Source organism: Euleptes europaea, chromosome 3, assembly GCF_029931775.1.
Source record: "Euleptes europaea isolate rEulEur1 chromosome 3, rEulEur1.hap1, whole genome shotgun sequence".
In the NCBI taxonomy this organism is placed as follows: Eukaryota; Metazoa; Chordata; class Lepidosauria; order Squamata; family Sphaerodactylidae; genus Euleptes; species Euleptes europaea.
In genome coordinates this window covers 25,019,092-25,040,945 of record NC_079314.1, presented here as the reverse complement: position 1 = coordinate 25,040,945, position 21,854 = coordinate 25,019,092, and the positions used below count along the sequence as shown (strand labels likewise).

General features: G+C 47.1%; 1 protein-coding gene across 1 annotated transcript in view; it reads left to right on the top strand.

Annotated features, from left to right (window-relative positions):
• LDLRAP1 (low density lipoprotein receptor adaptor protein 1) overlaps positions 1-21,437 on the top strand; it is an 81,280-nt gene extending 59,843 nt beyond the window's left edge. The window contains exons 5-10 of the mRNA XM_056846939.1: positions 2,900-2,972; positions 7,121-7,199; positions 8,229-8,265; positions 12,883-13,020; positions 14,954-14,988; positions 21,161-21,437. Coding sequence (XP_056702917.1) covers positions 2,900-2,972; positions 7,121-7,199; positions 8,229-8,265; positions 12,883-13,020; positions 14,954-14,988; positions 21,161-21,311 — 513 coding nt within the window. The 3' untranslated portion in view covers positions 21,312-21,437. The remainder of the gene's footprint in view (positions 1-2,899; positions 2,973-7,120; positions 7,200-8,228; positions 8,266-12,882; positions 13,021-14,953; positions 14,989-21,160) is intronic.
• The last annotated feature ends 417 nt before the right edge of the window (positions 21,438-21,854 follow it).

Here is a 21,854-nt window from a genome sequence, read left to right as displayed (position 1 = left end):
AACTTGTCCTCTCTGTGCAATACCAAGGGGAAAAATTCCTTCGTACAATATTAACTGAGTTAAACTTCTTTCCTGATTCCAATAAATTAGTATTTTTATTGTCAGATACCAACTCATTTATCACTTCTAAGCTGTCGCTTTTCGCTCTAGCAGCTAAAAAGATAAGAGCTAAACTGGCGCCAAAGAGTGTGACTAGCCAGAACTGATGACCAGTTAGCGATATATTTTAATTATTTTGCATTTTATCATAATTGATATGGCATATTGTATTTTATCTTTTATTTGTATTGTGTAATGTTCTTGTTTTTATAGTCTAATTTACTTTGTAATGGCCTTTGGCTACCTACAAATAAAATATTTACTTACGAAGGAGAGTTTCTGACTTGGCAGGGATTGTAGTTATCAGGTTAATGGGATGTCACCTTCCTGCGCCCCTGCCCCCATGCTTCCTGATATTAAATATAGAGTGAGGAACACCTTGATTTTAAAAAGCAAACTTTAATTGGAAGAACTGGTTTAAAATTCATCTGTGTGGAATGCAAGCTTGAAACTTCCAGTTACCCACAACATGTGCATGTAATATGGCTCTCATAAGAACCTAAGAACCTAAGAAAGGCCGTGCTGGATCAGACCAAGGCCCATCAAGTCCAGCAGGCTGTTCACACAGTGGCCAACCAGGTGCCTCTAGGAAGCCCCCAAACAAGATGACTGCAGCAGCACCGTCCTGCCTGTGTTCCACAGCACCTAATATAATAGGCATGCTCCTCTGGTCCTGGAGAGAATAGGTATGCATCATGACTAGTATCCATTTTTACTAATAGCCCCTCCTCCATATCTTGGCTTCACAACAACCACCCTCTGAGGCTGGTTTGAGAGAGATGCCTGAACGTTGTATACCTCTGCTGCCTCATAATCAGCTGGTTGCATCAGCTCCAAGCTGAAGCACCAGGCTTTGTCATCAGGCTAGCGTAGCGTAATAGCTAAAGACTAAAAGCTAGGCAACTGTGGTTTATAGTTTTAATTATGGGAAATTTAATCTGTGGACCAGTTAATGAAAAATTAAAATGCACAAGCTTGTGTAAAAAGTCTTGGAAAAGGCAGGATGTATTATGGAAGGGAGAAAAATGGGTAATGCCTCATTTGGGAATTTGCAAAACTTTGTATTTACGATAATGATGATTTTTGCAAACTTGAATGTGATTCTTCGACATTTAGGAAAAGGGAGAAAACATAATGTCACTTGGCTTCAATCCCTCCCCTCCCATCTGCAGTATGGGTATAATAATATTTGCCTACCTTACAGGGCTGGATTAGGCAATCAAAGAGGTACCAGCTGGATGTTAGGAAAACATTTTTTACAGTAAGAGTTGTTCCTTTCCTTTTCCTTTCCTTTTATCCCTTAGAAGCTCCTTGATCAATTGATCTGGAGCAGCATATATCTAGTGTTGGAGGGATATAAGGATTGAAACAAATCTTGCCACTGACAATGTAGCCTTGGGGTCCCTATCGCTTAGTAAAAAAGGCATTATGTCAGTCACAGAGGCATTGGATTTGTAAATTAAAAGGGGGGAAATATAGCGCGATCGAAGTTCCTCGTAAAAGCAGCATTCCGAAAGGGCATGGGCTAATGAGTCAATAGAGCCAGAAGAGCAAGGGCAGATCCTGTCTGAGTATGGTAGATTCAGAATTCTGCCCTGCATTACCATAGAAGGGTTAGCATTCAATCTAGCCAACAAAAAGCTCTACAGAGACGAGGAGTTGTCAGATAATATGTATAGGCAGGCAGACCACGTGGAGGGGGTATTCCGAAGAACTGGGATGAACAGACGCGACGAGCACGAAAAGTAGTGCTGTTATAATCGAGCTCTTTAATGCGCTTTTTAATTTTGGCAAAAACTTCAGTTTTCCCAAGATCTAATGACATATCCTGCGAGAAGCCCAACAACGGCAGTTTCTCATCTAAGATTTTTTGCCATGAGGATTTAAAAGGGTCATGCTTCAGAGAAGCTAGGAACCCCTCAGTGCTAAAGCGCAGCTTAAGGTGGAGTTTAAAGGCGGCCAACCACGCCCTAGCTTCAAGTGACATTTGGCCAAACTCGGAACGAAGAGTAACGCCAGCAACCCATCGAGGGGCATTTAGGAGTTTTCGTAAGAACTGAAGCAGTGGACGATCTATAGATTCATTGATGACTTATCCAGATGGCAACATCAAAGAGGATAATTGGGGTAATTTTCAGGTTAAAAACCTGAATAGCCCCTGCAATATATTTGCCACCTTTGGTGTGAAAAAAATTGACAAGAGTTGTTCGACAGTGGAATCAGCTACCCAGGGAGGTGGTGAGCTCCCCCCTCACTGGCGGTCTCTAAGCAGAGTCTGGACAAGCACTTGTCAGGGATGCTCTGGGCTGATCCTGCATTAAGCATGGGGTTGGACTAGATGGCCTGTATGTCCCCTTCCAACTCTATGATTCTATGGTCATTTAGTCCAAAATGTATCACTATTGATTTATTGTGTTGTTGAAAAGTTCTTCAAATTGGCCATCTGCAGATGTATGGTTCATTGAGCTGTAAGCCTGTACTCAATAGAGCATTTGGATGACCCTCTCTGTCACAGAGTCATTCATTTCAGATTGAGTATAGGCACCCTCAAAATGAATCGTATGAATTCACCCTCGGAGAACCGCAGCTGCCTCTCTCCGTACCAGCGCAAGCTGGCATGAATATTGAATTAAGCCTTAGACCAGCAGCGTGGGACGTTGTCAAACTGCAGAAAGAGGAACGAGTTTCCTGGTTGAACATATCTCAGCTGAGCAGAACCTCCAAGTGATTTAAATCTACACGAGGAACACGCTCGTTTTTTAATCGCTGTTGTATCTTTCTCTCTCTCCCCCCCACCCAGGCCCAAGCCGTCACCCTCACAGTTGCTCAGGCGTTCAAAGTAGCGTTTGAATTCTGGCAGGCGTCCAAAGAAGGTGAGTGTGTGAGCTTGGCTTTCGGTACCTGTTCAGTTTTCCAAATAATTTGGGTGTAGTGGGCTTTTTTTTTTTTAACGTTCTCCACAGGGAGAACTTTTTTAAAAAATGGAAGGAACAGTGAATGAAATTCTGATTGCATTACTAATCTAACCGCAGGCGTCTAATGGCCCTGACAGCAGGCAATGGAGCCAGTTCGTGATGGAGCACCAGGCAAATTTTCCACCCCCTCTTCCCTTGCCCCCTCCAAGTAGGTTTTTTTTGGTGGGGGGCTAGCGTTTGATGCACAGGGTCACTTTTCGTTGTTGGTGGAAGCCAGGGGCTGCCGGCAGAAATGGCAAATGGAATAGATTGGGGGCATTAAAAGAACCTAGGAACAAGCTGAGCCAATCGACCCTAGCAGAGAGGAGGAGGAGGAGAACAAGTTGGTTTTTATATGCCGACTTTCTCTACCACTTAAGGAAGAATCAAACCGGCATACAATAACCTTCCCCTCCTCACAACAGACACCCTGTGAGGTAGATGGGGTTGAGAGAGCTCTAAGAGAGCTGTGACTAGCCCAAGGTTACCCAGTTCCTCCATACCATATATTTTAATAAACCAATATATACCAAACAACCATTATGATTGCTAATATCTCTACCATCCATCAAGTACAAACCAGGAAAAGAAGAAGAAGACTTGGTTTTTATATGCCGACTTTCTCTACTGCTTAAGGAAGAAATAAACCAGCTTACAATCACCTTCTCTTCCCCTCCCCACAACAGACACCCTGTGAGGTAGGTGGGACTGAGAGAGCTCTAAGAGAGCTGTGACTAGCCCAAGGTCACCCAGCAGGCTTCATGGGTAGGACTGGGGAAACCAACCTGGTTCACCAGATTAGCCTCCGCCGCTCATGTGGAGGAGTGGGGAATCAAACCCAGTTCTCTAGATTAGAGTCCATCACTCCAAACCACCGCTCTTAACCACTACACCACGCTGGCTCTCGAAAGACTCTGCTTGGACTGGGGCTGAGGCAGGTTTCCCGTCACTTCCTCCCATGCCACTCCTGGCCGAGTTTGAGCCCCTGGCTGTCACCCCGATCACAGCAACTCTGGAGAGCACGACTCCATCTGTTGCCAACTGGTCAGGGCTGAACTGAGCAGCACCTTCTTGTCCCTGGCTGGTGGCCTGCCTGCCATCCTCCAGCCTCCTTTTCCAAGCCATCGTTTATCTTGAGGAAACTTGTGACAAAACCCCTTCCCCCAGTTGCAGCATGGCCCTGGTTGCCCCTTTCCAACCCACGTCCTCTCTCTGTGGCGGTCACCCCTAGGGGTTTCCAGCATTTTTTGTGAGGCCCTTCTCCAGCGCCAAAATTCGGCAAGTGACTCTAGGAGAGCAACCAGCAAATAAATAGGACAACCCGTGTCTTTGCTTCCCCGCCTTGTAATGTCTCCCTCACACTTTTAAATTTAAATGGTAATCTCCAGTTCAGCAAATGGTAATCTCCAGTTTGGCAGAGGGCTGGCATCTTTACTCGGGTGACTCTGTCAAGCTCTAAGTGGTGGTGTAGTGGTCAAGAGTGGTGGTTTGGAGCGATGGACTCTGATCTGGAGAACCGGGTTTGATTCCCCGCTCCTCCACATGAATGGTGGAGGCTAAGCTGGTAAACAGGATTTATTTCCCCAATCCTCCACATGAAGCCAGTTGGGTGACCTTGAGCTAGTCACATTTCTCTTAGAGCTCTCTCAGCCCCACGTACCTCACAGGGTGTCTATTGTGGGGAGGGGAAGGTGATTGTAAGCCGGTTTGATTCTCTTTTAAGTGGTAAAGTCGGCATATAAAAACCAATTTTCCTTCTTCTTAAGTGCATTAATAGTGTTATATAAATAATAATTCCCCCCCTCCAGTAGGAGGTAGAACAAAGGGGAGGTCTGTCCAACAGAAGCATGCAGGTAGTCGCCTGGCAACCACCCCTCCTACTTTGGGGCACCTTGAAAGGTGTGGGTGGTTGCTAGGCAACCGCCCAAGTGCTTTCTCCTGCCCTCTCTGTGCCGTCGTCCCCACACACACCATCCCAGAGCCGGTGCTTCGAGTGGCATCTTCCAGCCCTGGCCAGCTGTGAAGTGCCAACGGAGGATACGTTGACAGCGAGAGACCATCTGTCTTTTTGTCAGCGGCGGCCTGGTAGGCGCAGCAGCCAGCAGGTCGGGCAGCGTTCCAGAACCGACCGTAGGCTTGATTGGATTGCCTTTGCAAGTCTTGGGGTCGTGCCAGCCTGGAAAGCCCTTTTTCCGTTTGCCACAACTGTTCCGCGCCGTCGGCAGCTGTGAAAGGTTGAGCGGATAGATCTGTCTGGAAGCCCCCTTTCTCTTCCCCTCTGCCCCCTCATATACACTTCCATTCCGAAGGTTGGCGGAAACAAACCGCCTTGAGATTACGGCCTGTGTGTTGGGTGAAGGATCAAGGACACATAAAGACCTTGGGTCAGAAATGGACAGCTGCCGTGTTACTCGGGCAGGCTTTTGGTGGCTGGAGTGGGACCCGCATCTGGTAGATGGGGGACTGAGCTGGGTTTATCTACTTAACTGGTTTTAATTTATTTTAACTGTGTTGTAATTTTGCGCTTTAAGTGCTGTCAGCCATGTTAGAGGGCCTGTTTTCAGCGACCAAAAGGCAGGGTTTAACAAAAAAATAATAAACGGAATGAATACATTTTGTGATTCAGGCCATCAGAATGGGGTAGTCAGGAAGCTGCATGACGCGACCAAATGAGGCGCTAGAGGTTGGGTGTGCAGGTGTTGCGAAATCTTGGAACCCTTCAAACATTGTAGTTTGCTATGGGGAGATCTAGACAATGAAGAAAGCTGATAGGAAGAAAGTAGATTCCTTTTAAATGTGGTGTTGGAGAGTGTTACGGATACCCTGGACTGCCCCAAAAACAAATCAGTGGGTTATAGATCAAATCAAGCCTGAACTGACCCTAGAAGCTAAAATGACTAAACTGAGGCTGTCGTACTTTGGTCACATTATGAGAAGACGAGTCACTGGAAAAGACAGTCATGCTAGGAAAAGTTGAAGGCAGCAGGAAAAGAGGAAGACCCAACAAGAGATGGATTGACTCAATAAAGAAAGCCACGACCCTCAGTTTGCAAGACCTGAGCAAGGCTGTTAAAGATAGGACGTTTTGAAGGACATTGATTCATAGGGTCACCATGAGTCGGAAGCGACTTGACAGCACTTAGCACACACACACATGCAGAGATCAGCTTCCAGGCAAGACCACGTTTTAACAAATTGTCCACATTTTCTTGAGCAACTTGGGAGCAAAAGGTTCAGTTCCTCTTAGAGGACTCTGACCCTCAGCGTACTTATTTTGTCACTCTTTTTTTGGAGGCTGTAGAGAAGAGTCGAAGGGAGGTGTTTTTAGTGATGGGTCTTATTTAAGTTTTTTGGAGTTATTGTTCCTTGTCTATCATGACAGGATTTTGTCCAGAAAGAAATACTTGTACCTTGCACTTGTCCGAAGCTCCGTTCCAATTAACTAAGAGTGGGTTAAGGAGTTTGACTCGAGGGTCAGCATAAAACAGGCAATATAGAAAAACGTGCCGTAATGATTGAACACATCTCAGCCTGCAAGTACAGTCTATTTATGTGTGGGGTTTTCTGAAACCTCCCTAATAGCACAGCTGAGGGTAGAACATTAAACCCTGCAAGCACAAAGGCTCTCCGTTGCTGTGGGCTGGTCCTTCGTTTTATCCTCGCAACAACAATCTTGTGAGGTAGGCTGTGTTGAAAGAGTGATCTGGGGTCACCCAGTAAGTTTTCATGTTGGAATGGAGAAACAAACCAAGGCCTCCCAGATGTTGATTCGGCACTCTGATCCCCACACCAATATTGTCAGACTGGCCTCTTTGCCTTCCTTTCTCCTCCACTCATCTCGTGTGTGTCAACATATGTCAAAGTTATGCCTAGTCTTTCTTGATCAACACGAGCCACCTTGGGAGGCAATTGTCTAGGAAGCAAGATTTACATAGAACTAATGCTTCCATTTCTGAGTGGGACATTGGAAGCTACGAAGCATTTCCTTGGCTCAGGGGAATGAATGTTGGCACAAACTTCCCCTGGCGTCCAGAAGCTAATAACATTTGTCTGACTCTCGGTTGCAGAAAAGGAGAAGCGGGAAAGAACCATGTTGGAAGGAGAAGGGGCCAGCAGCCCAAACTCAGCCTCCCCGAAAGGCCGTAAGTGATCAAACACATGGGTTCTGTTGAAGGGGAGTTTTGTAGGTTCATCTGTGAAGCAGCTGCACTGAGTTGGACCGTTGGCCATCCGAATCCACGTTCTGCTTGCTGAAATGGGTGACGGCTGCCCACGGCAGCTTTCAGAAGAAGAGTTTGTTGTTATATGCCAACTTTCTCTACCACTTAAGAAAGAATCACAGACCGGCTTACAATCGCCTTCCCTTCCCCTCCCCACAACAGACACCCTGTGAGGTAGGTGGGGCTGAGAGTGCTCTGAGAGAACTGTGACTAGCCTCAGATAACCCAGCCGGCTTCATGTATAGGAGTGGGGAAACAAACCCAGTTCGCCAGATTAGCCTCCGCCGCTCATGTGGAGGAGTGGGGAATCAAACCCTGTTCTCCAGATCAGAGTCCACTGCTCCAAACCATTGCTCTTAACCACTACACCACACTGGCTCTCAGGCATCATTCCTGGCTCTTCTTCCAGACCCCCTTTTAATCGGCAATTCCAGGGGCTGAACCAGAGACCTTCTGCATGCAACATGTGTGCTAATAGCATTTTCATTGCATTCTGGAGTGTTCAAAGTCTCAGAGATTGCCCCCTCCTTGCAGCTAGATGGACCAGCAGGGGGCTAACATGGTCTGAACACCATGGCACTTGGTTGGATAGCTTGAGCAAGGCTAATTTTATCGTTCAAGCATGGAATTGGCTGTGAAATTCTACAATCCTGTGCTTCCTACCTTTTCCCACCCTTCTTTAAAAGAATATGTTTAGATCCTAGAGCTGCACAAGAGAGTATAGGTACAGTGAGCACATAAGAACATAGGAAAGGCCATGCAGGATCAGACCAAGGTCCATCAAGTCCAGCAGTCTGTTCACACCATGGCCAATCAGGTGCCTCTAGGAAGCCCACAAACAGGACAACTGCAGCAGCATTGTCCTGCCTGTGTTCCACAGCACCTAATATAACAGGCAGGCTCATCTGATCCTGGAGAATCAGAAATCACCCCTTCCCCCACCAGCCCAGGCCAGATCCCTAGTTGGGGGAGGCAGGTTCTTCCCAGCATGCTTGTAACCCATGGCAATCAATGCACTAATGCAGCAACATTGAATGGCATGCATCTCTGGGGAAGAAATGGATGAGGGGGATCTAGCGACCCCTTCCCTCAAAGGAAGTGTCTCTTCCTTTAAAAAACACAAGAATCCCACATACCTTGAGTCATAGCTTGTCTCCGGGTGTCATTACAAGCACATGCCTTAAGAGACTGCAGTGTTTGAGAGAGCCAGCGTGGTGTAGTGGTTAAGAGCGGTGGTTTGGAGTGGTGGACTCTGATCTGGAGAAACAGGTTTGATTCCCCACTCCACATGAGCGGCAGAGGCTAATCTGGTGGATTTGTTTCCCTGCTCCTACACACGAAGCCAGCTGGGTGACCTTGGGCCAGTCACACCCACTCAGCCCCACCTACCTCCCAGGGTGTCTGTTGTGGGGAGGGGAAGGGAAGGTGATTGTAAGCCGGTTTGATTCTTCCTTAAGTGGTAGAGAAAGTTGGCATATAAAAACCAACTCTTCTCCTTCTCTTCCTCCTCCTCCTCTTCAGTGCCTTTCTGATACTGACTGCTTGGGTGTGAATCCCTCACAACTTCATTTATCCCCAGTTCCTGCAGAAGCAGAAACAAAATGGGAGATGCAGGCTCGGTTATCAAATCATTGAAGCCCCTTCTTTCTGGGGGGAGAGAGGTACTTATTACTGAAATTCAGCAGCATGTCATGTATACAGAGGTTGCTGACCCCTGATTGAAATCCATCAAGATCTTAACTGTCCTTTTGACCTTTGTGGCTCCCTTGGAATGAAACCTATTTGCCGGTTATTCCTCAGGGGGAGGAAGAAAGGGGGGAAATGCGGCAAGTTCCCGGAGAGCAGCTTTCTCAAAGACCTGTTCCAGGGGCCCATTAAAATTCTTTTAACGATCGGGAGTGTGGAAGAGGTCATGCCATCTGAGTATTGTTTTAAGTGGTATCTTCCTAGTAACGATCTGCAATAATTGCACGTGCAGTAGCCTTTAATGAACCGGGTGCAGGGGGTGTGGAGCAAGAGAGAGACCTGCCATCATGTCCGTTTCAATCCTGGAAAATGGCACAGAGGACAGGGGAGGGGCCGTGGCTCAGTGGTAGAGCATCTGCTTGGCATGCAGAAGGTCCCAGGTTCAATCCCCGGCATCTCCAGTTAAAGGGACTAGGCAAGTAGGTGGTGGGAAAGATCCCTGCCTGAGACCCTGGAGAGCTGCTGCCGGTCTGAGATGACAATACTGACTTTGATGGACCAAAGGTCTGGTTCAGTAGAAGGCAGCTTCATGTGTTCATGTGAGTCCATGTATAAGTGTCCTGTACAAACTGGATGTGTCGTATTGAGTCATGCAGATATAATAGCAAAGGAATCCTCTTTAAGCTGTGTGATGTAATGGTTAGAGCGTCAGACTAGGATCTAGGAGACTCAGGTTCGAATCCCCGCTCCGCCATGGAAGCTCGCTAGGTGACCTTGGGTCAATCATATACTCTCAGACAAAGAAGAGCATCCCATTCATGAGACTACAAACTTAGAGAATATTAGCACCCCCCCCCCCTCCAATGTCAAGGCATGCTGAGTTGCTCTCACTCCAACATCAGATTCTAATCCATGGTCAGTCACAGCCTTATGGCATAGTTTTAGTCTCCCATCTGAAGATTAGGGACTCCACTTTTTCTCTCTGGATTTATGTTGGAAGATTAAAAAGAAGTCCTTGCCCAAACCTTGAGAACATCCCTGCAGATGTCATTAAAGATATTTTGGCGCCTAAAGGGCCCCTCCCCACCCGATGCCTCTCCCCACAAACAAACGTGCACACACTAATTAAAATACAGCGCAAAATATTTCATGAGGGTATTCTCTTTCACACGGCTCTCTGGAATGCTTGGGAGAGCTACCGTTCTATGCATTGATGTTTGTGCTGGAGAGCATTTCTGGTGGCTGCCTTCCATAGCGGGCCAACGTTTGGCAACCCCTCATGGGGTTTTCAAGGCAGGAGACCTTTGGAGGTGGTTTGCCATTGCCTGCCTCTGCATAGTGACCCTGGACTTCCTTGGCGGTCTCCCATCCTAGCAGGGTTCTGCAGGGCCTTTCAAGATGGAGATGTTCCACGAGGCCTATGGTGGAGGGCAGCGATGGTGTTATCTAGATGCTGGCCTCCCTTCCCCTTTCCAACTCTCCTTCCTGTTCGCCGTCTGTTCCTTAAGCCTTTCCTCCCTTGATCAGTTCAATCTTAGATTATTAATTTGAAGTCCATCTCTCCCCCTATGTTATGAGTTTAGTAGTATGTATTGCAGAAACATCTCTCTCTGCTGGGAATTATTTTGGCACCTTGAATTGGCTGTTGAGTAAAATTTAAGCGTTGCTGGCATTAACTGTATTTTTTATCATATATATTGTATATTTTATTGGATTTATTTTAATTATGATGTGAGCAGCCCTGAGCCCAGAGTTGCTGGGGGAGGGCGGGATATAAATAAAAGTTGTTTATTATTATCATCACCATCATCATTATTGATATTATTAGCATGGTGTAGTGGTTAAGTGCAGTGGTTTGGAGCTGTCTGATCTGGAGAACTGCGTTTGATTCCCCACTCCTCCACATAAACGGCAGTCACTAATCTGGTAAACTGGATTTGTTTCCCCGCTCCTCCACATGAAGCCAGCTGGGTGACCTTGGGCTAGTCACAGCTCTCGTAGAGCTCTCTCAGCCCCACCTACCTCACAGGGTGTCTGTTGTGGGGAGGGGAAGGGAAGGTGATTGTAAGCTGGTTTGAGTCTTCCTTAACTGATAGAGAAAGTCGGCATATAAAAACCAACTCTTCTTCATTATTGTGAATGTTATTAACTAACCAGGGCCAGCCCTGCTTAGCTTCTGAAATCTGAAGAGATTGGGCTAGCTTGAGCTATCCAGGTCAGGGTTCTGTCACCCATAAGGACATCTAAAAATCCCTTGTTCCTGATAAAGTCACTTCTGTAAACCCTGCCGCTTGTCTCTGAAAACTCCCAGCTTCTTTGCGTTGCTGAGGATTTCTGCAATTCAAATGTATGCTTATTTGGGGGGGAAAAGGGAAAAAAGCCTTTGAGACTTGAATGCAAAAATGTGTTATCCTAAAATGACTCTTAGGAATTTTTATTCATCACCCCAAATAAAAAATGAATTCTGTTTCAGTCATGACATCTTTGGCTGAAGCTACGTGCACCAAAATGTGGGGGGGGGGATATGCCTCCTTCCCCAGGTAAAAGTAGCTGAAGTGGGTATTTTTGAGGCTGGCGGGGAAGAGTTGCCCCCTTCCTCAGCAGTGTGGCCCAATCCACACTGGGGCCCCCTCTGGCTGTTTTGGGGGGCAAATAATATGTTAGGGTTTACAATTACAAAACTCCAGTGCCACGTGCATTTGCTTAAGGCATTTGTGCCCTATCGCTCCACGCAAAGTTTGTATGAGGTGGCATACAGCATGAGAAAACAATAGACAGCAGCAAAGAAACAGGCTGTTCTCGCTCTGAGGGAAGGGCATCTTGAGTCTTCGGGTGATTCCCGCTGCATGCTCGGGGAGGCTTTGCTGACCAGCATCTCCTTTACCTTGTCTGGATTTGGTTTCAGCTTGTTCAGAGCACCGTGGGGGACTCACCAGATTGAAAAATTGGGTTTACCAGCGGTGACCTGACAAGCATGGTTTTGAACCCCTTGCTGCTTGGCTTCCTTCTCTCCTGCTACAACCATGCAGCCTAGCACCTTGCCTTGAACTGCGTACCCTTGTATCTCCTTAAAATTCCCTCTGTTCCATGACTGCTCTTCTTGCAGCCCTTGAAACAGGGGTCCCCAATCTTTGTGAGCCTCCAGGCACTTTTGGAATTCTGAGACGGCATGGTGGGCGCAGCAACAAAATGGCTGCTGCAAATTGGCTGCCGCAGGAGGCGAAGCCGGCCGCAAAATGATTGCCACAGCTTGACTTCAGTAACCCAGTGCAGATCCTTGCACGGTGGTAACAGCTGCTGCCAAAGCAACATTTAAAACAATCTGAACAGCCAATCAAACCTCCAATAGTCAATCAGAAGCCTTGCTGGGCAAAAGCCCTACCTGGCCCCACCCACTTCCTAAAAACACTTGGTGGGCACCAAAAAAGGTTTTGTGGGGGCCACATTGGGGACCCCTGCTGAAACTCCATTGAACTTGATCCCCATCTTTGGAAGTATATATATTGGGCATGGCTGGGGGAAAACTCTGGCTCGTTGGCTCATAGGGAGGGGCTGTGGCTCAGTTTGTAGAGCATCTGCTTGGCATGCAGAAGGTCCCAGGTTCAATCCCCGGCATCTCCAGTGAAAGGGACTAGGCAAGTAGGTGATGTGAAAGACCCCTGCCTGAGACCCTGGAGAGCCGCTGCCGGTCTGAGTAGACAATACTGACTTCGTTGGACCAAGGGTCTGATTTAGTATAAGGCAGATGCATGTGTTCATGTGGTTTGTAGACTAGCCCCAAGATAAGGTTGGTTCTCAATGACTTTTTCCTTTATAAACTGTACTTCTTTTATTGTATTTGACTGGATTTTAACTTCTTGTAAGCCGCTTCGCATCCTGTTAGTGACAGAAGGAGCCACAATAAATATTCTAACTTCCTCCCATTCACAGTGGTCACCACTGGGAACCTGCTAGACCTGGAGAATGCTGCCAAAACCCCTTTGACTGTGAACGCAAACTCTGTGCCTTCGGACGGCGGCATCTTCCAAGTGCCTTCGTCAGAAAACAACAACGTAGTGTGGGTGAGTGGGTTCTGGACACATCTCTTGCAAAATGTCCCATGTAGCCAGATGCTGGTGAGCTGATGGTCCCAGTTCCATATGACTGTTTCTCACATGCTGTTGAAGTGGGATATAAATTGTTCTCTGCAGAAAGTTTGAGCACTTTGCTCCTTTGTTATACCGACCTCTGCATTGTGATTGACTTGTAGCCTGCCGCATCCTGAAATCCTGGAACAGGTTGGTATATTTTAGCCTCCTCCAGTCTCACAAAGTTGGAGAAAAACGAGATATAGATATTTCTAACACATTAAAATGTTTTCCATACAAGGCAGCTTACCCGTTTAAAATTCTGGCTGATGCTGTGACTCAAGGTACCCATATCTTTCAACCTCTCTGTTGCCTCAATCCGAGCAACCAGATGAAGGTCTTAAAAGGACTTGAAAGTCTTAAAAGATATGTGGGAAAAGCATAGCCGTGAGTACTTTGATGTACCTCCTGGAGTGGGTGCATGCATTTGGATATACCTATTTATTTATATCCTTTTCTCCCCAGTTGGGACCTACAGCAACTTAAAACATTGTTCTCCCCTCCTCCGTTGTCTCACAACAACAACCTGTGAGGTAGGCTAGGCCGAGAGAATAAGAGTGGGCCATGGATACCCAGCCCTCTCCCATGGTAGAGTGGGGATTCGAATCCAGGTTTCCTAGGATCCTAGTCTGACATTCCGTCCACTGCACCATGCTAGCTGGGTAGGAATGTTCCACAGGTATGATCAGCCACAAGGAGCATTTTACTGTGGTCATTGGGCATGTTTCATGGAGGATGCTCTTGACTAACTTTGGAGTCTTGTTTGGTACTCACTACAATCAAACCCCAAAATACAAAAGCATGTGGCTAAGGGACAATACTCATAGATTTAATTATGTACCAGTATTATAACTTACCTATATATACAGATAATGATAATGTCCAAAGTGATACATAAACTTCTCATTCCATGGCAAATGGAATGAGTTTGTCAGATGATGTACCATTTTGGACAAATAAGACTGATGGGAAGTTCTGATGAAGATTTTGACAAAAGGGGATCAGGAGCTGGCAGCCCGTCTCGTACTGAAGAAATTATTTATAGCCATCTTTCTACCGATACTGAAGAGATGATTTATAACTTTATTTATTAACTGATCTACTGGTGTTGCATCATTGAAGAGATATCCACAACATACGGAAGAACAAGCTTCAAGGATTGTATATGGACTCTTGATTCTATGCCAGTAGAATTATTGTGTATTGTTAATTTGGATATATTTCAGTCAGTATATGTAGGTTGTTATAATGTTGGAATGAGTTTTGTCCCTGAGCCACATGCTTTTGTATTTTGGGGTTTGATTGCAGTGTTGGTATGGCGTGGCTACTATTTTTTCTTGAGTGGTGCTCACGACCCCATTCCCTGTTACTTGGAAACGCTGTAAGAACTTTCCAACTTTCTCAGTTAGCTTTTAAATCCTGTTAGGAAGCAAAGTGTTCTTCCATGTTGGCGGCTTTCCAATTTCCCATCTAAAAAACCCAAATTACTTGCTAGGAATTCCCGTGTGTTGCAAGGCATTCTGGGGGATGTTCTAGAGCATACCCTCAGCTCATGCTGATGGCTGGCTAAGCCTGTTGGGTTTTTTTCCCATTGCCTTGCACAAGTGTGCCCTAAAACATACCCACCATGCCGAGCTCATTGCAGAAGAATGTTGGCAGCTGCCGGCTGTTTTTCTGGGAAAACGTTATGCTGCTACGTATCTCAGGGGACACCCCAAAGAACCTCTGAGCAACTCCAAGGTCCCCAGGAATCCGTTTTGCAAATCCCTGCTCTTGATGCTCAGGGTCCCTCTTTGTTGTCGATGCAAACCACTTGTTCATTCCCTCTTGGTTTTCCTTTCCCCCTCCCTCTTCTTTTGTTCTACAGCCGATGGACGACGGACTGGATGAAGCCTTTTCAAGGTAATTATGATCATTTGTTTCCTGAGTTTCTTCCCGCTAGAGGCCTGCCCAGGAAACCTGAGTTGATTAGCGACGGCTTTTGTAGTGTATGTGTGTGTTTTAAGGAAAAATTACCTCTAATCTACATCAGCCGCTGTAGCCTGACCCTGTCAGCGCTGCTCTGTTTGGCTAATTGAACGGTGGGATTTGCAGCCTCCCCAGAGAAGTCAAATATTTTGATAACTTCTTAGGGCAGAATCTAATTTTGTGTGTGTGGTGGGGAGTTAAACTCCCCGAATGATACAGGCCGGTTGAAAGTGTCGCCTTGGCGCAGGTAGCAGTCGAGTGTGTAGAAACAAGTCATGGGCGTGGAAGTGCCAAGATGCAGGTGGGAGGAACACTATTCTGTGACTTGCTCGGATCACCTCTTGTATTTTAGAACAAAAATTGAGTCCAGTAGTACTTTTGAATCCAGTAGTGGTTAAGAACGGTGATTTGGAGTGCTGGACTCTAATCTGGTGAACTGGTTTGGTTCCGCGCTCCTCCACAGGAGCGGTGGAGGCTAATCTCCTCCACATGAAGCCAGCTGGGTGACGTTGGGCTAGTCACATTTCTCTTAGAGCTCTCTCAGCCCCACCTACCTCACAGGGTGTCTGTTGTGGGTAAGGGGAGGGGAAGGCGATTGTAAGCCGGTTTGATTCTCCCTTAAGTGGTTGAGAAAGTCGGCGCATAAAAACCAACTCTTTTTCTTCTTTAAAGACCACGAAAATTTCCCAGGGTGTAAGCTTTCGTGAGTCAAAGCTCACTTCATTAAATAGTACCTTGGTATCTGATGAAGTGAGCTTTGATTCATGAAAGTTTATACCCTGGGGAGATTTTGGTGGCCTGTGAGGCGCTACCTGGACTAAAAATTGATGCTATTACAGACGAACGGCCGAAACTATCCTCTTGCATTTTCGTCCCCCCACCTGCAGGGGGAGGCATTTTGCAAAAAATTCAAGCAGTAATCATGCACACTCTGAGAAAGACCTGAAGGCAATGAGTCCGCTTCCTTCTTTCTTAAAGGGGTCAGGTGGAGGGCCTGCAGAGAGAGCACCAACTTGTCCAAAGTTGCCCCGCTGCCTCCCAACCCTTTCAACTCTCTGGCCCCTCATAACTCTGCAGCGCATGCTCAGGCTTGGTAAGGAAGACATCACTGTGTCTGTCTTCTTGCCAAGGAAAGAATGGACACTGTCCTTGGGGAATCCCGAAACAAGGGTTGCTGGGAGAAAAGGGTATAACAGGTGAGGAAAAGCCATAAGTGAACCAGAATCCATTTCTCAACGGGTGTCTTTCCCCGCTGCGAACACTAGCTTCTTGGAAGCATCTGAGGTGACGTACTTGGCAAGTTGAGGTTGTTTCAGTAGCCAGGTCTGTTGTGAGCGGAGTAGGGCACTTTGAGCGGAGTAGGGCACTTTAACTGAACAGTGAGAAGGTTTACCAGGTCTGTACTCTGCTCCGGCAGGAGGTTTTTCTGGTGGTTGCGAGATTGTGCACGCCTACGCAATCGCGGCACTTCCTGTTCACACCCAGAAGTGCTTCATCACAACAGGGCCTTCCTTTACCATTCAGACTCCCAGTTTGAGTGGTAAAGGGCCCCCCTGCAATGCGGCACATCGCAAGCAGCCATTTACCACTCAAACTCCCAGTTTGAGTGGTAAACGGCCCCTTGTGAAGCGGCCCCTTGTCGTGGCGTCTCGGGCAGGCGCGCGTGCACGCGTTGCCCACCGACCCTCAGTTGGTTGGCAGGCAGCCAGGTGGATTGGCGGGGGTTTGCCTGCCACCACCTGGCACTTGGCAACCCTAACAGTGAGAGGCAGTGTGTAGTAGTGGTCAGGGCATCAGATTGGGTCTGTTAGCCGTGATGCTCAATGCATGATCCTGGGTCTTTCGCGCATTCTCAGCCTAACTCACTTCACAGGGTGAGGAGTTTGAAGAGAAAATTGAGTATACTGTCCTGATCTCCATGGAAGAAGAGAGGGGTTAATATCTGTAGGTCAAGGGGGTGGACTTTGGCCTCTGAGTTCTGTTTGTTGACCCTCCAAGACACTAGATGCTTGCAAGAAGCTAGTGTGTCTAGGTCAAGGGAAGTAATACTACCACTGTATTCTGCAAGACCTCACTTGGAATACTGTGTCCAGTTTTGGGCTCCACAATTTAAGAAGGATGTTGACAAGTTGGAGCGTGTCCAGAGGAGGACGACCAGAATGGTCGAAGGTCTGGAATCCATGCCCTATGAGGAGAGACTTAGGGAGTTAGGTTTGTTTAGTTTGGAGAAGAGAAGGTTGAGGGGAGACATGATAGCCATGTTTAAATATTTGAAGGGATGTCATGTTGATGAGGAAACTAGATTGTTCTCTGTTGCTCTAGAGACTAGGACATGGAGTAATAGATTTAAAATAATAGAAAAGCGATTCCACCTAAACATTAGGAAGAACTTTCCGACGGTGAGGGCGGTTCGACGGTGGAATGTGCTGCCTCGGGGTGGGGGGGTGGAGTCCCCGTCTTTGGAGGTCTTTAAGCAGAGGCTAGATGGCCATCTGTTGGGAGTGCTTTGATTGTGGGATCCTGCATGGCAGGGGAGGGTTGGGGTCACTGGGGATGTGGGGGGAGATAGTTGTTAATTTCCTGCATTGTGCAGGGGGTTGAACTAGATGACCCTGGTGGTCCCTTCCAACTCTATGATTCTATGATTCTAAGACAACTGGTTGGCCACTGTGTGACTAAATGGACCACTGGTCTGATCCAGCAGGGCTCTTTTTATGTTCCTACGTAATACAGCGTGATAGGGCTGCTGTAGACCATATTGGAGACGGTCAAGAGCTTTATGTTGGACACCCCTGCCCACCTGAAAAAAGACCCCATGCAGGAACAAAAAGGGCAGGCCAGGTGAACATGAATCTGAACAAGCTCAAGACCCAAAATGATGTTCCTTAAAAACGGTACTGTCATCTCCAATGCTACATGGGTCTTTCGTCAACCGTGTTAAGGTGATTTTCAAATCGGGAATCTCTTCTCTGTCGCCTCTTATTACTCCCAGTTTAGGTGCTGAGAATCTATCAGTTTCTCACTCAAGCTGTCACTGTTGTGTTTCAGTTGTGCTCCTTGCCATATAGTTAACTTGAAAAGATCCCTGCTGGCATTAAAATAATAATAACTGTACAGATATATCTTTTTTCCCCAAAAAAATCATTACCTTAGTCGATTGAATTTTCTGGTGGGGCTGGCTGGCTGTTGCGGTGTCTGTTTGTAAGGTGACGGCTCTCAACGACTGTGCATTTGTGCATTCACTGCAGGGCATTTTCGCAAGTGACACTAAAAATACCGTTAATCTCCAAGGTTGTCATTTCTGGATGCTTGTCAATGGGCGTGCTCCTTCCTTTCGAGGGGTGGGGTGAGACGGCTAAGCATATCTCAGTGCAAGAGGTATGGTTGTTCAGCTTGCAATGCCTCCAGAAGTGGGATCGAGTGGCACTCGCATGAGATCTCCGAGTGAGATCTGCACACTGGTTTGTCACTCTCACCAGAAGTGTAGGTGGTTTCTCTAGGAGCTGGTAGTCCTTTGGCTATCATGGGCCCATTCCTCTGTTAGGGCTTTACAGGTTACAAACCAGCATTTGAAAACTGGACCTGGAAACCCACTGGAAGGGCAGGCAGAAATTCACTAGATACTAAACTTTCAGAATTCCCCTTTCCAATATTATAAAATGCAGCTGTTAATGGTTTAAAGGATGCTTTAGATGGGAGCTTGTGTGCAGTTTCAGAACCAGCTGAGGCGTTTTATGAGCCCTGGGAGCAAGGTTTCTATGGGTCATCCATCATAATGTCCTCCCCCCAAACCATGACCGCCACCACCCGTATTGTGACTCTATAATGACCCCTATAGTAACTCTAGAGAGCCAGTGTGGTGTAGTGGTTAAGGGTGGTGGTTTGGAGCTCTCTCAGCCCCACCTACCCCACAGGGTGTCTGTTGTGGGGAGGGGAAGGGAAGCTGGTTTGAGTCTCCCTTAAGTGGTATAGAAAGTCGGCATATAAAAACCTCTTTTTCTCCTCCTCCTCCTCCTCTTCCTTTGCCTCCTTATATGCTGACTTTCTCTACCACTTAAGGCAGAATCAAACCAACTTACAATCACCTTCCCTTCCCCACAACAGACACCCTGTGAGGAAGGGGTCTGGCTGAGAGAGTGTGACTAGATCACCCCTGTTGGCTTCATGTGTAGGAGTGGGGAAACAAATCCAGTTCTCCGGATTAGCGTCAGCTGCTCATGTGGAGGAGTGGGGAATCAAACCCGGTTCTCCAGATCAGACTCCACCACTCCAAACCACCACACCACGAGGGGTTCTTGCACTGGGAAGAAACACCGCCGTTAGCCAAGTGGATTGACGGTATGCAGCCCGTCTTCCAGCTCAAACAAGACCCTAAGCTGGCCACACGAGTGTTAAACTCCCTCCAGTTTGGTTAGCAGGGCTGCACCAAAGGAATTTTGCAAGACTGTGCACAAGAAAGTTCCTTGAAAACCATCGCTATTCCTGAAGCCAGGGATGATCCTGGCAGACGCTGAGCGATTAGGAAGGCTGCTGCCATCACTCATCCCCGTGCCACCGCACTTCTGTCCTAAAGAGTTAAATCTCAGACGTCTCTGGGAACATTGTGTGCTGCTATGAGCAACCAGAATTTCACGCAGACAGTGGTGAAGAGTGGTCCTGGCGGCCTGTCTGCCCGAGTCGTCCCATGTCAAGGAAAATTAACACATTCCAATGTGGTACTCCATTCCTCCCCCCCCAAAAAAAATCCTCTTTTGGTCAGGGCAGTGATATTAGGCCTCTGCTAAGGATGCATGTGACACACACATTAGTGTGAAGGATTTTGCAGTTGCTGTTTCTTTTTTTACAAAAGCCAGAATTTTGCCCACCAGCCAGTAAAAGAAGGACTGATTACAGAACGAACAGGCTGGGTCGCCTGCCTGGAAAGCCCTGATAAACAGCCTGGGAAAGGAGGCCTCAGATATCGGCAGGCGGCAAGGGCGAACCCTTCCCCCCTCCCCTATGGTTCGGAGGCTTCCTTGAGACGCAGAAAAGAGCTTTGAAACCCAAAGCAGTAGATCAGGTGGGTGTGCTTGTGCCGTAGCTGCACACACGCAGCGTAGCCTGGGTTGGTGGGGTTTCCCAGGCACGTGCACAGCATGGGTGTTTAAAGAAGGGTGTACGTGATTTATTTTTCTCACTCGGGTTTGCTGCAAATCAAACAAACCTCAAACAGTGTACATAAGAAAGGCCCTGCTGGATCAGACCAAGGTCCATCAAGTCCAGCAGTCTGTTCACACAGTGGCCAACCAGGTGCCTCTAGGAAGCCCACAAACAAGACGACTGCAGCAGCACCATCCTGCCTGAGTTCCACAGCACCTAATAGAATAGGCATGCTCCTCTAGTATTTGAGAGAATAGGTCTGCATCATGACTAGTATCCATTTTGACTAGTAGCCATGAATACCCCTCTTCTCCATGAACATGTCCACTCCCTTCTTAAAGCCTTCCAAGTTGGCAGTCATCACCACATCCTGGGGCAGGGAGTTCCACAGTTTAACTATGTGTCGTGTGAAGAAATCCTTTTATCAGTTTTGAATCTCTCACCCTCCAGCTTCAGCAGATGACCCCGCATTCTAGTATTATGAGAGAGGAAGAAAAGCTTCTCCCTGTCCACTCTCTCCATACCTTGCATAATTTCATAGACCTCTATCATGTCTCCCCTTAACCGCCTTCTTCCCAAGCTAAACAGCTTCATTTAACACTGCAATTTCGACACAAGACTACACTCTGAGTACTAGTGTGGGTATCCCAGAAGACCTTCAGCTCTGGAACCCCTGAGGCCCAAACCTTTTTTAGCTTACGTGCTACAAATGCATCGTGTGCCTTTGGAGACTTCTCTGGACAAAATGTACCATTCTGAGCAGGTAACTTATTTTTCCCTCAATCTCTAGAATTTGGGGCACTTCTCAACGCAGCCTATTTTTACTGAGGCCACATCTCCGCTTGGAGAGAATTAGTATTCTTCTACTTCTGCGTGTAGTAGCAGTCTTGCATCTGTCTCTCTGCATTTCTCCTTTCTTTTTTGTATCAGGTCACTTCTCAATCCTTTTTATTTTTTTCACTTTCAGACTAGCGGAGTCTCGAACTAACCCCCACGTCCTTGACATTGGCTTGACTGCCCAGGACGTTCAGACCGCTGAAATCCTCTCGCCCACCGACTGGGACAAAGTCGACTCGATGACGGCGGCCGAGAAAGATGACAACCTCTTTGGCTTCTGACGTCCTCCGTCTTTCTCCTGGCGAGCTTTCGGGTTTTAAATAACCACTAAACATAAGCGGACTTCGTATGCACTGCATTCTGGGTGATTTAACTGGAGAGGGTTCCTCAGGGGAGGAGCAGTATGACTGGTTCCGATGGATTCTGTGGCAACACCCAGCCATTCTTCAGACCAAAGCTTCCGAAACATTATGCGTCTTTTTATATATCATTTTATTAGGTCTTTTAACTACGACACAAGATGTTCCTTGAATATATTTATTCAAGAACCCTTCTTGGTTTACATATATTATGAAAATTTTGTAGCTTCACCTAACTAACGTTACAGTATTAGGTTGCTTTACCTGTTGGAATCTCCTCAGCAGACGGCCCCTGTGTCTTGTACGGGAGACCAAAGTAATCTGAAATACTTTATTTTTCCTAGAAGGGCGTTTACAAGTTGTCCTGGGGAGGTACAGAGGCCAGGCTGCCTGACTGGTTTGGATTGGGCGGTTGGGGTACCATAAGATTATCTGCTGCTTCATTATGAATGGCAAGAAAAAATA